Source organism: Dermochelys coriacea, chromosome 6 (genome assembly GCF_009764565.3).
Source record: "Dermochelys coriacea isolate rDerCor1 chromosome 6, rDerCor1.pri.v4, whole genome shotgun sequence".
In the NCBI taxonomy this organism is placed as follows: Eukaryota; Metazoa; Chordata; order Testudines; family Dermochelyidae; genus Dermochelys; species Dermochelys coriacea.
In genome coordinates this window covers 98,472,352-98,487,188 of record NC_050073.1, presented here as the reverse complement: position 1 = coordinate 98,487,188, position 14,837 = coordinate 98,472,352, and the positions used below count along the sequence as shown (strand labels likewise).

Below are 14,837 nucleotides of genomic sequence, written 5' to 3'. Positions count from 1 at the left end.
AATTTGGCTCGAGGTGTGACAATTAACAGTATGCTTTGGAAAATATGAACTAGTATTGCGGGGGAAGTGAAGGGGCAAGACATGATTATCTTTGTAGGCAGTGTTGTCATAGTCGTATCGGTCCTAGGATATTAGAGAAAAGGTGGGTAAGGTTATAGCTTTTATTTACTCCTGGGAGAATTCTGTGCCACAGCACACAGGCAGAATTCATGTTATCTGCAGATTTCTTTGTTTCCATGCAGAAAAATTACCCCTGACAGGGAAGGAAAGGGCAGCCACAGGATTAGTCATGCATCTTTCCCCAGCAGTGCAGGCACATCGGTTCAGGCGCCCAGAGCAGCTGGTAGAGACGTAAACCCCAACTGGGTGGGGGGGGGGAGGCAGGCAGGCTGGGCAGGGGTGTGTGTGTGTGAGAGAGAGAGACATTCTGTCCCTCTCGCTTGCTATTGCAGCACACTCCGAGGGGAGGGATAGGCGTGGGGGACGTAGGCATGGGGCAGGCTCTATCCCCTCAGGCAGAGCAGAATGTAGCAGCCTGTCTTAGTGTATTTCCCCCAGAGTATAAAACAGATGTAAAAGTTTTAAGGTTCCTTTACATTGCCAGAGTGGTGTAAAGGAGCCTTATTGTAAAGGATAGTGTGGCCTTGTAAATGCTTATGGTGTGTTAGTGATTAGAATTGGTCTAAATTTTTGTACTGAAAAAATTTCCTATCAAAATGTGCTCCATGAACTATTTGCTACTGACCTTTCTGGAGATGGTCAGTAGCCAATATAAATTGAGTTTGATTTCCTAGCCCTCAGGTATTTTTACCTGTGAAGTAACACTGAGCATGTGGCTGCATATATTTGTTGACTAATACTTAGAAGTAAAGGGTCAAACCTAGCTACATTACTAGTAGGCAAAGGGGGGTTGGAGATTTCCTCCCATTCTCCATCCATTGTATTGTAGTTTAAATAAATTACCAAAATGATTGAAACGGCATGATTATTTTACGTTATTTGATTATTAAAATTGGGCATGAAGGGAGAAAGTGGCACAGTTTGAAATGTTACCCAACACATCTAGATCATCCCAATCTTCTGGAGACATGCAATTTAACCCTTTTTCTGAGTTCTCTTCTCCCTGCTTCTTTGTATAAATATGAATTGGGGACTGTATCATTTGGTGCCTTAAATTTTACTCTGCATTTCTCAAGTGTGGGGGTCCTACTGGCTGATTAATGTCTGAGCGTCCTCTTCAACCTGTCAGGAGGGTTCCTTTTCTCTTTAAGGGCTACATGAATTTAGGCCTGTCTTTCTCTCACCTTGCTTGTGCAAAGGGGTTAGAAATCCTAAAGTTAGGGGCCTACTTTGTGGAAGCCAATTCCCAAACTCCTACTGATTTCTGTGAGAGCATAATGATATGTTGTGGTAACATCTAGAGGCCAACTGAGAATGGGACCCCACTGTGCTGGGCAACCTGGATAGGCAGAGTAGTAGGTAGTCCCTGTCCTGAAGGATTCATAGTGTAAAAGAGAGGTCAGACACCTGGAAGGAGTCAGAGGTGTAACATACAAGCAGAGGAATGGTTTGTAAACATCCATGTTTGTGCCACAATGTCTTTGTTTGCTTTTGTTGTTGACTTTCTATATAGCTAAGCCCCTCCTTACCAAGCCCCCAAAAGGAATTCATCAGAGATGGTAAAGACAGGTGGGGCAGAGAGGGGAGTGTGGAGGGCAGATGGAGTGACGCTGAAGTGAAAAGAGTGAGAGAGATGGGGTGGGAGGGGTTAGCGCAAACAGCCAATCAGCATCAGGCAGAGAATGTCCTGACTGAGAACTTTGTAAGGCTCTGTCTTCACTGTCAAAAAAGGTGTGTTTTTTATGGTGAGATAACCAAGGAATTTTAATTGTCTCCTAGAATTTTACAGTGAGACTTGGTGCATGTAGTTTTTACTGCAGTGTATCACACGATTGGTCTCTCATGTGCAGTTGAATTTGCCTAGTTATACAGCAGTAAAAAATCCAGAGCGTTGTCTCCATTAGGATTTTACACGAGATAGCTAGTCCATGTTAGTTATCTAGTTATAAAAACACACCTCTTTAGGTAATAAAGACACAGCCTAAGAATATCTCCAATTACACCTTTTGTAGGACTTAGAATTTTTTTTCCCTGGGTTTCATGCTGTATAGGGCTCTTTATTGTTTTGATTGTACTGTTCTGTTACATATGTGTCCTTTCTTCTAGGACGTACAATTCATGGAAACCTTTGTGTTTACTGTCAAATTGCAAATTCTGCAGACCGTAAGACTAGTGTTTAAAATCCAAACTCAGACTCCCCGGAAGAAAACAATTGGAGAGTGTGCCCTGCCACTACGAGAGCTCAATTCACAGGAATCAGATCATTGGTTGGATATAATGCCTCCTTCCAAAGTTTCAGTAAGTGACTGATCATCAGTTACACATCATATACCATGGTAGCTAGTGTTATCACATACACTAGAAAGAGAGCTGAAAATTAATGGAAAGAAAAGTAAAATCACAAGTATAAGGCTAATTCTAGAAATATGAGTATTATAATTAATATCATCCTTCACTTTGTATTTCATTCCAAAAGACTTTACAACTGTACACTTTTTATAACTAAGCTCCTGAAACTCAACTGCTTCTGAGGTGAAGGGCTGCAACCAGCTGTTACACAGAACAACACACACACTGGCAACTGGGGAAATTTTTGGCCAATGACAAATTCTCATCCCTTGGATCTTTCTTGTTCACACAAAGTAGACAGGGCCTGAATTCTTATGGATTAAAAGTACTAAGTAGTATTACTTGCTCTTTATTGATATTTTTACCATGTAAATGTGTTTGCTCCAGAGCATGCAGCTTGAATACAATAATTCAGGCAGTTAACTGAGCAATAAACAGCAGGTGGTTGCCAAGTGTTACAGGAAAGAATAATAAAACCTGGGTTAATTTATAGGACCAATTAAATCAGAAACTACAGTAAAGCTATCATTTGAGAAATGCAATAAAAGGTTTGTTTGCTTACTATTCCCAAGCCTAGTGCAGTGACACGCCCCCAGTATGGGAGTACTTGTGGCACCTTCGAGACTAACACATTTATTTATTATAAGCTTTTGTGGGCTACAGCCCACTTCATTGGATGCATAGAATGGAACATATAGTAAGAATATATGTGTACACACACACACACACACACAACATGAAAAGGTGGAATAAGAGGCTAATTAATTAAGATGAGCTATTATCAGCAGGAGAAAAAAAAGTTTTGTAGTGATGATCAAGATGGCCCATTTAGACAGTTGACAAGAAAGTGTGAGGATACTTAACATGGGGAAATAGATTCAATGTGTGTAATGACCCAGCCACTCCCAGTCTCTATTCAAACCTTTTCATGGGGTGTGTGTGTGTGTGTGTGTGTGTGTGTGTGTGTGTGTGTGTGTGTAAAATATATGTATTCTTACTATATGTTCCATTCTATGCATCCGATGAAGTGGGCTGTAGCCCGTGAAAGCTTATGCTTAAATAAATTTGTTAGTCTCTAAGGTGCCACAAGTACTCATGTTCTTTTTGCGGATACAGACTAACTTGGCTGCAACTCTGAAACCCACAGTATGGCACTTCTTACAGAACTCCGTGTCATAACAACGGGATCATCTTAATTTTCATTGTGGGATTTCCTCCCCTAAATATGTTTGACATGAAAATGTGCCCAGATGCTGCTAATTTCTATAAATCAAATTTGAATTAATGGATTTGGAAGCAAACTGCATCTGAATAAATCTGTAATGTTCCAATGTAAATGATACTTGCCCTGTGTAGATGATGATATCGAATAACCATAAATGCTCCTCATTCTTCGCATGAATTGATGATCCTCTGTGTATGACAGCAGAGAGCATTAAAAAATTAGTGGTAGGATTCAGATGAACTCTTAAACACAAGCAGCCCCACAAAAAGCCAACTCCTGAGGTTTGTATTTCAGGAGGAATTCCGTGGCAGCTTCCAGATTTTGTTCATGAAGTTCCAGCCTAATAATTCAAAACAGGGAGACAGATACTGCAAATAATGTATAATCATGGGCATTATTTTTTATAGAGCTTTCTAAGATACTCCAACAAGTCTTAAAGTTTGTCCTGAGCATTTCATTTGTGTAGTGTTCATTAAACTCAGAGATCTTATTACATTTACACTGTTTGTTTATGGAAGAAATAAATTCTACATAGTAAAACCACAAAGCCTCTGGTCATCCATAAACAGATTGGGCAAGTGTCAGGGTATTTATGGAATAAAGTGATATTTTTCTGTCTATACCTCAGTATACAGAAATGCATGAGGAAAGGGTCACCTAAGAACGTTTTGGGTGCTTGTGGAATAAATCTGGTTTCTATTTCAATATCCACATAAAACACATGAATTTACTTATGAGTTTATTTGCAACTTAATGCAGATATTAAAGCAACATTCTTCTTTTTATAGGTATGCAATGCAGAACTTCACATAGGAACCTGTTTTCAAGCAATAAACAACAGGATTCAGTTACAGATTCTTGAAGCCCAAAGCCTCCCAAGCTCAACCACACCCCTTTCTTTAAGTAAGTGCATCAGCTGTTTCATACCTCCTGTCTAGAAGCATTTGTAACAGGTAGAGTACTGCTTGAATGACTTGGCAATTCATAGCTTTCCGCACAAACCTCGAGCTAATATTACATAGCACAGTAGATTTCCATTGCCAAGATTCGTTTCCATAGATGTCAAACTAGATTAAATTTGTTGTTTGGTTTGATGCTGTTTGTGTGTTTGGGGTTTTCTTTTTGTCCTAATATTATTTTGGACATGCAAGAGCATTAGCCTGCCCTTGCCATTTGGATGCTGTGTTAATCAGTTCAATGTTGAATATATTAGGCATGTGTGATTTTAATGAAAGCTATTGTATGGTTCTTGCGATGTTTAAGTAAATATGAACACATTTGGTCCAGCTTTTAGGTAATAGACTATAAACTACACACATGGATCTTGTCAGGTTTTAGTGGACTAACCCCTTTGTGTGTCTCACATTTTTCCTTTATCCTAGATTTCATTGTGACGGTTTCAATGTTTAGTACAGAAGGGTTGATTTATAAGAAAAAGACTCGTCTATTGAAACCCACCAATGGACGAGTGAAGTGGGGAGAAACTATGACTTTTCCAGTTAGCTCGAATGAACAAGGAATTAATTTTCTCATCAAACTCTACAGCAGGACCTCAGTGAGAAGAAAACACTTCCTGGGACAGGTTGGTTTTTATTCCCCTTCCCTCACCTGGTAACTAGCATGAAATCCAGAAGTTAAAAATTTACTTGACAGGATCACTGCTTAGCTAAATTATGTATTGACTGAAATGGTCGACTTTCAGAGATTAAACAGCCAGTAGCAGCTTTGGGCCCTGTCCTACAAGGAACTGAGCATCTCCTGAGTGGTGCTGTGCTCCTATGGTGCCCATGCAGTTGTAGTTGAGGGTGCTCATTGCCCCTCAGAAGACACTTTGTACCTCACAGGATTGGGCTCATTGATTATTCTTCCCCCAGAGTCCCACCATGCGAAATACCTCTCTCACATACATACAGATAAACTCCTTGCTGAATACCTAACCGACTAAGGCTTTGTTTACACTAGCTCTTTTGTCGGTTTGTGGGGGAGAAGCCCTCCTAACTCACAAAAATTTCGCCGACAAAGGGGCCGGTGTGGTCAGCGCTATGTCGGCTGGAGACGCTTTCCTACCAACATAGCTACCGTTGCTCATTAGGGGTGGCTTAATTATGCTCATGGGAGAGCTCTCTCCCACTGGCATAGAGCATCTACATGGGAGACCTTACAGCAGCGCAGCTGTGCCACTGTAAGGTTGGTAGAGTAGACAATAGCTTAGACTTTCTAAAGTAAAGCAAATCCATCATTCACAGAAGCAGTGTAGCGCTGAATAGCCTCTAGAAAAAGAGGGTATATCCGCTTACAGTGCTCACGCAAGTATGCAGAGAAGGAAATGTCAAGAGCTTAAATGACTGCCTCCCCTCCCGTCCCCTACTATTAAACATTAAATGTTACCTTTGCTTCCCTTTCAAGTCCTTGAAAGGGAAGCAGGAAGCTCAGGAATCTATTGCAATGGATGTTGAAACTAGCACAGTTCTGAGTACACAAGACCTAATCACAATTCCATTGTTATCTTGAACCTTATAATGATATTTGTTTATCTGTTAGAGAAAATGCTTGAGGGGAATGCAATATTTTCTTTATGGTAAAGTTGGTGATTTCCATTGCACCTTCCTGAAGGTACCGTGTGACCACAATTATTTTAGTAACCAAGAGTTTTTAGTTTGGCTTTTTAAAATCTCCCCTCCCAACTTCCTGTCTCTTCTGTCCTCCTTTCTTTCTCTAGTGGACCACAGATCAGTCTTGATAACCCACTATCAGTGCTGTCTGATCTGTTCCAGAGCCCTCAATGCTAGGTAGTGGTAGTTGTCTCTCTGAGAGCCATAAAATAACACATTCACCTAAATTTTAGAACCCCAAAATGTCTGGTTTTTTTGAGAGCCTCGCTACCTTTATAATGTTCACATCCCACTGAGGTCCTATGCTCTTGATCACAGTAAACATGTAACTTACCATTGTATCAGTATACCTTGTATTTATGACATTTTAAACGTGCACAGTTACTGGAGAGCTGTAAGTGCTATGGAAGTCCTATTCTAGCATGAGTGATTGTAAGGTGAGCTTCCCCATGCTGGACAGAGCAACATTCCACACTTGTGCTGGATCTCATTGTGATCCTATTAGTAACACTATATTAAAAAAGGAAAAAAATAGGCATGTGCTTTCTAGCTATTTTAATTTGGGGTAAATAATAATGTGTGCATAATGCTGCAGTTATCAAGCTTTATCACTTCATCTTGATTTGTGCTTTTAATAATAAATCTTGTTTTTTTGAGTGGGGAGGGGGGAGGAAGTGCACTACCTCTGCTCTTTAGAGCTGATTTGGAAAGGCTTGTTTAGGCTGAAACAGGCAGACTCAAAACATGGCCATAGGAAAAATGTACTGTGAGCAATTGGCTGCAGAGCTGGAAAAAGAAGAATATAGCCACATCCAGAAATTTCATTCTTAAGAGCATGTGATATTTAATTGGAGGACATTCTTAGAAGACAACATAAAGCTTAGACTGTGCTGTTTATAGGTATGTCTTTGATCATAAGCATGACCATTTTAATGCATAAAGGAGTTTATTTAGTGACCTTTATGTATACAAGGAATCCAATCCTTCAGTCTTCTGGCTGGCAAAATTCCCACTAACTACCCTGAGAGCCAAGATTGTGCATGCATAGTGTATTTTGACCAAAAAATTCACATTTTAATCATTGGGATTTGTATTAGAAAGAATAGTCCTCTGAAGCACAGAGAAAAGAATGAAAAGCCTTCATAAATATTGATAGAGTTCTGTTTATCCCAATAACTTTTGTTAATGGAAGGGGGAGGGATGTGGGAGGGAGATGATGAGACAGAAACTTCCTCCTTTGCTCTGCACTTCATTTCCTCATTTTGTATCTGCTGTCTATTACTTGAACACTGTTGACAAACTGATTTTTCTCGCATGATTATACATGGTATGGGCATATTCCTTCACGTGTTGTTTTGGCCACTTCACCTGGAATGGTCTTTTAGACTGTGTGTTAACCACTTATGCTAAACAATCTGTTCCACCCTGCCTTTAGTTGAGACTCGTTGAATTCCTTTCCCAGACTTGAAGAAGAGCTCTGTGTAGCTTGAAAGCTTGTCTCTTAGTCTTTCACCACCAGAAATTGGTCCCATAAAAGAGATTACCTCACCCATTTGGTCATTCAGGCACGAAGTCCATTAAGTGCAATGGAGTGCACAGTTAGGCCATATCTGTTCTTTAATTGTGAATGTAAATGTATTGTGCAAGTTCTGTAGAGCCATTCCCAGTCCTAATGAGTTCTGAGACTCCCCCTGAGTATTGACTTGCAGCACCCATGGAATTCAGAGATTGCAAATGATGCTCAACTGGCTATATGTTGCAAAGTGGAGATATGTATGTTGTTGCCTATGATGAGTCCACCAAACTCCTAGTTACTGTCCGAGGCAGAAATGAACTCAGTATTTTAACACCTTGTGCTCCCAGGGCCAGACCATACTAACTCTGACAGATTTTTATTATGCTCTGCAGATGCATGCTAGCTTTCATTATATGCATGCACAATAACTGGTCAGAAGCAATGTTGAGGGGGTTGGCTGAGGCTGCCAGTAATGTGATCTGTATGACAACTCAGCTGTGGTTTTTGTTTTTTGTTTTTTTTTCTTACCACAGGTCTGGCTAAGCTCTAATAGCAGTAATAGTGAAGCTGCAGATCAGTGGAGAGATACAATCACAAACCCCGAAAAGGTAGTCATTAAATGGCATAACATAAATCCATCCTGAAGATGTCAGATGAATTCAGTACTGATATGGACTTGCTACAAGAAAGTCCTGCACTCTTAAAATGAACTAATACAGATAAGAAAAGGGAAAATACTGCCTACTTGAATAGAGTCTGGACTTGCATCACATATTGTTAACTGGAAAAAGCCAAAAGGAAAAGAGATCAGAGCTTTCACAGAGTACTACTGGCAAAATACTGGTATGATAACAAATGGGAATTAGTAAAACTGTACGCTGAAGTAAAACACCACCTTGAGAAGTGAACAGTTGTTGCTGTAGTTTTTCCAAGAAGGATTCTATAATATAGTGTTTATGTACATTTAAAGCATATTTTAAAAGGGGGTGTGTGGAATTGAGCTTGTGCCCTTTTTGCATTTTAAACTTCTTTATAGAAGGCTGGAAAGGGAGTTTGTGTGTATTTTTGGTTTTGCTTTGGGTTTTTCCCAAAAGGATTCCTCTGAACTTTTTTGTAACAATAGAAACCCAGTTCTCCTCTTCCCTGGAAGTGTCTATAGATGACTGGAGAACTGGCAGGATTATATCTTTGATATCAAGCAAGTGAAATTTTTTGTAAGTAATTCCTGATTAAACAGTAGAAAAGATGCAACATCACAACACTTCCATTAAGGGTTGAGAATGTTCCCATCCTCCTGAGACTTTCACAAAATCAGGGAAATGAAGATCTGATATTCCAAAGACCACACAAAACGGCAGAATTTAAAAAATGAACAAACCCCTTTTAGGCCACATTTTTCTACTTTTTAAGTAAAAGAGACAACAAACATTTTTTTTTCCTTGCAGAGTCTGTAACAATGTTGGTATCCAGTCTCTGAAAGCAGAAACTTGATGCTGATTTTTCCCCATTGCTCTCATTAAGATCAAGGGGTAACATGAGTGTTGACTCCATTTGAACAGTCAGTAGTCAGAGCTCAAAGACTACTCTACCCTGTGTCAGCTGGCAGCAGCCACAAAGGGCCATTACAACAACCAGGGATAGCGGTGGGGCATGGACCCTCTTTTCTCCCAGTTGCCGCTGCTATTCTTACACAGGGAGTGGAATAGTGCTGTAAGAATTACTATGGCTACTCTGTACCACCCAAAGATCTCTCTATGCAGGTGAGGTACTTCAGGGGCTGGACCTGTTTGCTTTAGGGCTGCTTTGTGCTGGTGAAATGGTGAAAAGTGGCCAGAGCAAGGCCTGGGATTGGGGCCAGTATTTGTGGATAAATTTCTCCATTTGTATTTTTTTAAAACCTAAACCACTTCCTATCTAATCATTGATGTTTTAGTGTTTACTTAAATTTTATGAAAGCCAGACTACCCTGTACGGTGGAAAGAGCAAATATTTACTGATCTAGAAGTGCTTATAAAATGTTCATTAGAACACAGCACACCGTAGGACTCAAGTTTTATTTAAAAGGTAGGCCGAAAGTGAGGGTAAATTTTAATACAGCTATAAGAATCTGAAGAATAACCATTTGAGGTACATCTTTGGTACAAATGGCATCAATATATTTTATTTTATTTTTTTTTATGGTGCCACCTTGGCACACCATAGTTAAATCTAGCTTCTTTTCATTCCATATATTCACATAGCTGTTTATTAAGAAGAATAATAATTTTCACTCTGGGCTTTAATTTGATAAATAAGCTGCATGTATACTATACAGACATCTAAAACCCACAAACCTTTTTGCACTCCTGTAACTATTGGAATGTTAAAAAATAAACCTGTAAATAAGTATTTGCATGATCACTCATCCCTTACCAATTCCGTATTCGCTACCTATACAGAGTGCACAGACACTGTCTGCGTAATCTAAAAAGATAACCAATAAGGTAAACTCATTTTGTCTAACTTCAAATCCACTCACACATGATGGGTTTGCATATTTGGATTTGAATGAGAATGTTTTTGGAATATGCTCTTCTTAGAGGAGAGAGAGGCTGTGGGAAGGAACAGCTGAGGGCCAGAAAAAATAATTTAATGGAAGAACACACACCTTGTAGATACAGTCCTGTAATATTTGTTTACAGTTTGATGCAGGGGAGGATTTTCATGAAATGTCTTTCCATTTTTTTGACTAGCTATATTGTTGGCTGAAACTTTTTTCAAATTTCAGCAAATTTTCAATGACATTTGAACAAAAAACAAATGTGGGGGGAATGCAAAGATTTGTGTGTGTGTGTGTATTTCCACTTTTTTTCACCAGCTCCAGAAAACAACTAAAACCAGATTTTAATATTTTAGCCCTGGATCCTCACAGTTAGAGGCAAAGGTTGAATCCTGCTCCTACTGATGTCAGTTGCAAAATTCCCATGGGGCCAAACTCATCCTAGGTTATAGTACTGATTTTATGTCTGATCAATTTGACCTGCTGACTTCAGTGAGAACAGAATCTGGCCTTCGCTGCTCTTTCTGTAATCTCTCTATTTTAATATGTCCGATGTATCTCCTTTCATGATTACAAAAGTATTGTAAGCAGCAGTGCTGAGTATCTGTTACGTCACGCAGTCCTGGTCAGCACTACTACTGGGGGAGGGAAGGAGAAAGGCAAGGAATGTTCCAACATTTTGGAAGCCACAATTTAAACACTCCTCTTTAGAGAAGACTTTGTAATAAAATTACTTATTGTTTTCAGACACTGAGCCTTGTTTAAAACATAACTGGTCATGTTCCCTTCTTGCTATGTTCACATTTTAGTATATACCTTTACGTTAACATTTATTATATATACATATACATAGGTAATAAACAGAAGTGTGTTTACATCTGAATTTTTTTGTTGTTGTTGGTTTCTCTAATGCTTACTTAGTCCTCCATAATCCAGTACAATTCCTACTTTTTTTTTCTCTACAAAACTCCTTTCAGCTTGGTAATTTGTGAGGGGTGGTTTTTTAATTAAAAAAGGTGTATTTATATTACAACTGCGGTTGTGTGTGGTCTCTGCATTTTTGAGCAGCTGCTCAGCTATCAAAGCAGTAGTGTAAGTGTCTATGCAGAATGTACTGATCCCCTTGGCCCTCACAAAATGACCCAGAGCTTTCAAGAGCTGTACTTAAGGCTCTTTGTTCATCTTCCTAGCTGCTAAGAATGTTATGTGACCGTTACACAATAGTACAAACGGTGAACTCCACTGTTGACCTTAAGGAACATTACTTCTGTGAAGTCACTTAACCATCATGGAGTAGAGGTTTTACAGCATCATCTATGTGGAACTGATTTGGTAAGACTCAGAAACTAATAAAATGCATGGAAACACCATCTCTCTACCCCTTCCCGACACAATTTCTTGAGTACTTCCTCAACTGCTTCCAGACCCTTAGCATAGATGAGCTTCTTAGCTACAGAATGAAGATCTAAGACTACCTTTTTAAAAAAAAAAAAAAAGGGGGGGGGGGGGGATGAAAGGTTATTGTGGGTCTATTTTTTTTTAAATATGTATTTAAGAGCAGTTGAGCACCTACAGCCCTAATTGAACTCAATGGCAGTTATAGGCACTCAGAAGCCCTGACATTGACAATCAGTCCCCTATGAACGAACCCGTTTCTAGATGAAGCTTCCCTATGCTGTCAACTGCTTTATACATTTCCGTTCAGTGGTGCTTTGTTCTACTCTGTTCTTCATACATGGAAAGTAGGAAAATTTAGCAATGTTACACATACCTTTTTCGGCTTTCTTGATCTGTTGTAGGACTGTCCAGTCTAAGCTTCAAGCACAAAAGGATAGGGTGTAAAAGCAATTATTGGACTTCCTTTTGTAGCACAATATAATACTACTTTATAGGGTAAAGAGGACTCTCTGCAAGTTTCTTGAAACAATGTTCAGAAGGAGAGTGTGTGTGTGTGTGTGTGTGTGTGTGTGTGTGTGTGTGTGTGTGTGTGTGAGAGAGAGAGAGAGAAATTAGATGACAAGGTTTTCTACCATCTAGAAAGAAAATACCATTGACCACAAACAGCAATTAATATTTTCCAGCTTCAGTATTTTTTTCCACCGACAAACTGGAGGGGTGTCACATGAGTCCTATGTTAAAGGACTACTTGTTTGGGCTCTGTCAAGAAAGATCTCTCATTTAAAATTAGATCTTGATCTCTCTTCATTGCCAAGGTACCCTAGAATATATAACCAATGCAACCTGATAAGATTTGAAAGGAATCGAGAGCTATAGGATTCCTTTGCAGCAGGAAAATGGGGGAGGAGGAGGAGAAAGGGGTAAAATTATATTTTCTGCCCCTCTCCCTCCCTTGCTTACTTTTTTTGTATAAAATAGGTTAGTTGAATTGAGAGTGTAACCTCAAGATTCTTCTCATCTTCCCCCCCCCCACCGCCCCCACCTTGAGTGATGATCCGGACGCAACCAGGTAAGAAAACTGCTCACCCAACACAAGCCAGAGACTGCAGGATGACCCATCTGACAACACTGCTGATGGTCTCAAGGAACAGCTATCAGGTAAGGGAGTTACCTACAGGAGCTTCCATGAGGTGCTGGGAAGGGGAAAGAATACAGTGGGTTGGAAGGTACTGGAACAGAGGATTGGGGTAGGGAAGAACTGATGCATTTGAAAGTATGGAGTTGATTTTTATTGTTGGGAATGAGAGAAGTGTGGCGCTGACTGGATACTTGGAGAGGGAAGAAGTATTTTACTCGGGGGACATAACACCCTGAAGTGGAAATGTTTTTTGAGTGCTTCCTATTAAAACAAAAAAGACAACAAATTGTGGTATTGTAAATGCCAATAACTCAGTTCTCAGCCGGGGGGGATTCATTCAAGGTCTTTGGAGCAGATGCAGTAGCAGCTAACCCATGATAAACCATGAATCAACTAGAAGGTGGCCGATCAAGTACTCCATTGGCAATGTAGACTAGATGGGAAGTCTGTTTAGGGAGGCAGCATGGGGATGGGAGATCAGAGACTGAGGGTGTGGAGTCAGGACCCAAGGAAGAATCTGTGTAGAAAGGCTTGATGTACACTAGCAGAGTTGAGCAAAATTTTGGTGGCTCTGGGCCTAACCTAGATACTGAATTTCCTCCCAATGAAATCAGCAATAAACCTACTATTGATTTCAGTGTAAGCAGGAGTTAGTCCTCTGTCTTCATCCACACATGGGCCTCAAAAGCATTTACAAGTTATTGCAATGTTAATAAGAGATCAGCTGACACCCCAGGTAACTTCTCGTATATGTATATGTTGAGCTCCTGAAAGCTTTGGCTCTTTGCAGCAATTTGTAATGAAAGGTGCTGGGGCTCAAGCAATTTAATTTACTTTCAAAACTGATGCAGCAAGCCCTGAGGTGCCAGGGTTATGAACTGCCACGCCCAGTCTCAGCCCTGGAAAGCTGCAGCACAAATTAAGCACTGCTTTGCAGGAGAATGCTCTAAATGATATGCAAAAGAAATTAATCCCTAATGTGGGGGGGGTTGTGGTTTTTTTTTTAATAGATCCTCTTTCTCGGCTTGTCTTGTATATTGTAAAAAAGTTAAGGTGAACACAATCAATTACTGAGAGCAGTGTGACTACCTGTCGTGTGAGAGCTGGGAGTGCTGGAACAATTTTTATAATAGGGGTATGGAGAGCCATTGACTCAAACTGAAAACCCTGTATATAATGGAAACCACATCAAGACTGGGGATGCGGAAGCACCCCTCACACCGCTAGTTCCAGCACCTACAGTCAGAAATTCTGCTTCTTAACTCCAGAATCCTTTTCTTCAAGAGCTGGTAGCTGCCATGCTATCAAGACTTGTGAGACAATGACCTCATTGAAGTTGATAGCAAATCTCCCTCAGATTTCAGTGGGGGCCAGGATTTCACCCATAAAGCTGTAATAGTGGAAAAATAGCCATCACTTTAGGAGCAATCTTCTGACACCAGTTAGTGAAGTCGCATGTACACCTGATGTCTACTTCTGACCATCCAAAAAAGATGGAGGAGAAGGGAAAATGTAGCAAAGAGCTTTCCTTAAAGGGGCAATCTAAAGAAATCACTCTTGCGTATGAACATTTTAAAACTACTTTGATTACAAGTAACACCCAAGCTGGCTATCACTGAAAAGGCTAGAGAAAATATTTCTCTTTATTTCAGTTAATTTACTTTGTGCATTTGGCAATAGGTGGTGTATAATCACTTTCATTATTTCTTCTGAATAGTCCATTTCTCCTATATGTTAGTTTGATTCTCTCACAGCAACAAGGGGGAGAGAAAAACTTTTCAAAATGTAATTGTAAACCCCCAAACAATGGGAAGAGAATTTCAGGGCATCTTGGAGGACATACCAGGGTTTGGCCTGGGGACCTCCAGAGCTTAACTTATCAACAGTGTCCCTTTCTGTAGCCAAGCAAGAACACCTGCTCTCAGGTGTCAGCTGTTGCC

At 40.0% G+C, this 14,837-nt stretch overlaps 1 protein-coding gene across 2 annotated transcripts in view; it reads left to right on the top strand.

The window, feature by feature from the left end:
• Nucleotides 1-11,244, top strand: part of TC2N (tandem C2 domains, nuclear) — a 51,774-nt gene extending 40,530 nt beyond the window's left edge. For both annotated transcript variants that reach the window (XM_038405649.2, XM_043516658.1), the window contains 4 exons: nt 2,227-2,418; nt 4,483-4,597; nt 5,077-5,276; nt 8,356-11,244. In XM_038405649.2, coding sequence (XP_038261577.1) covers nt 2,227-2,418; nt 4,483-4,597; nt 5,077-5,276; nt 8,356-8,466 — 618 coding nt within the window. In that variant the 3' untranslated portion in view covers nt 8,467-11,244. The remainder of the gene's footprint in view (nt 1-2,226; nt 2,419-4,482; nt 4,598-5,076; nt 5,277-8,355) is intronic.
• Nucleotides 11,245-14,837: the final 3,593 nt, after the last annotated feature.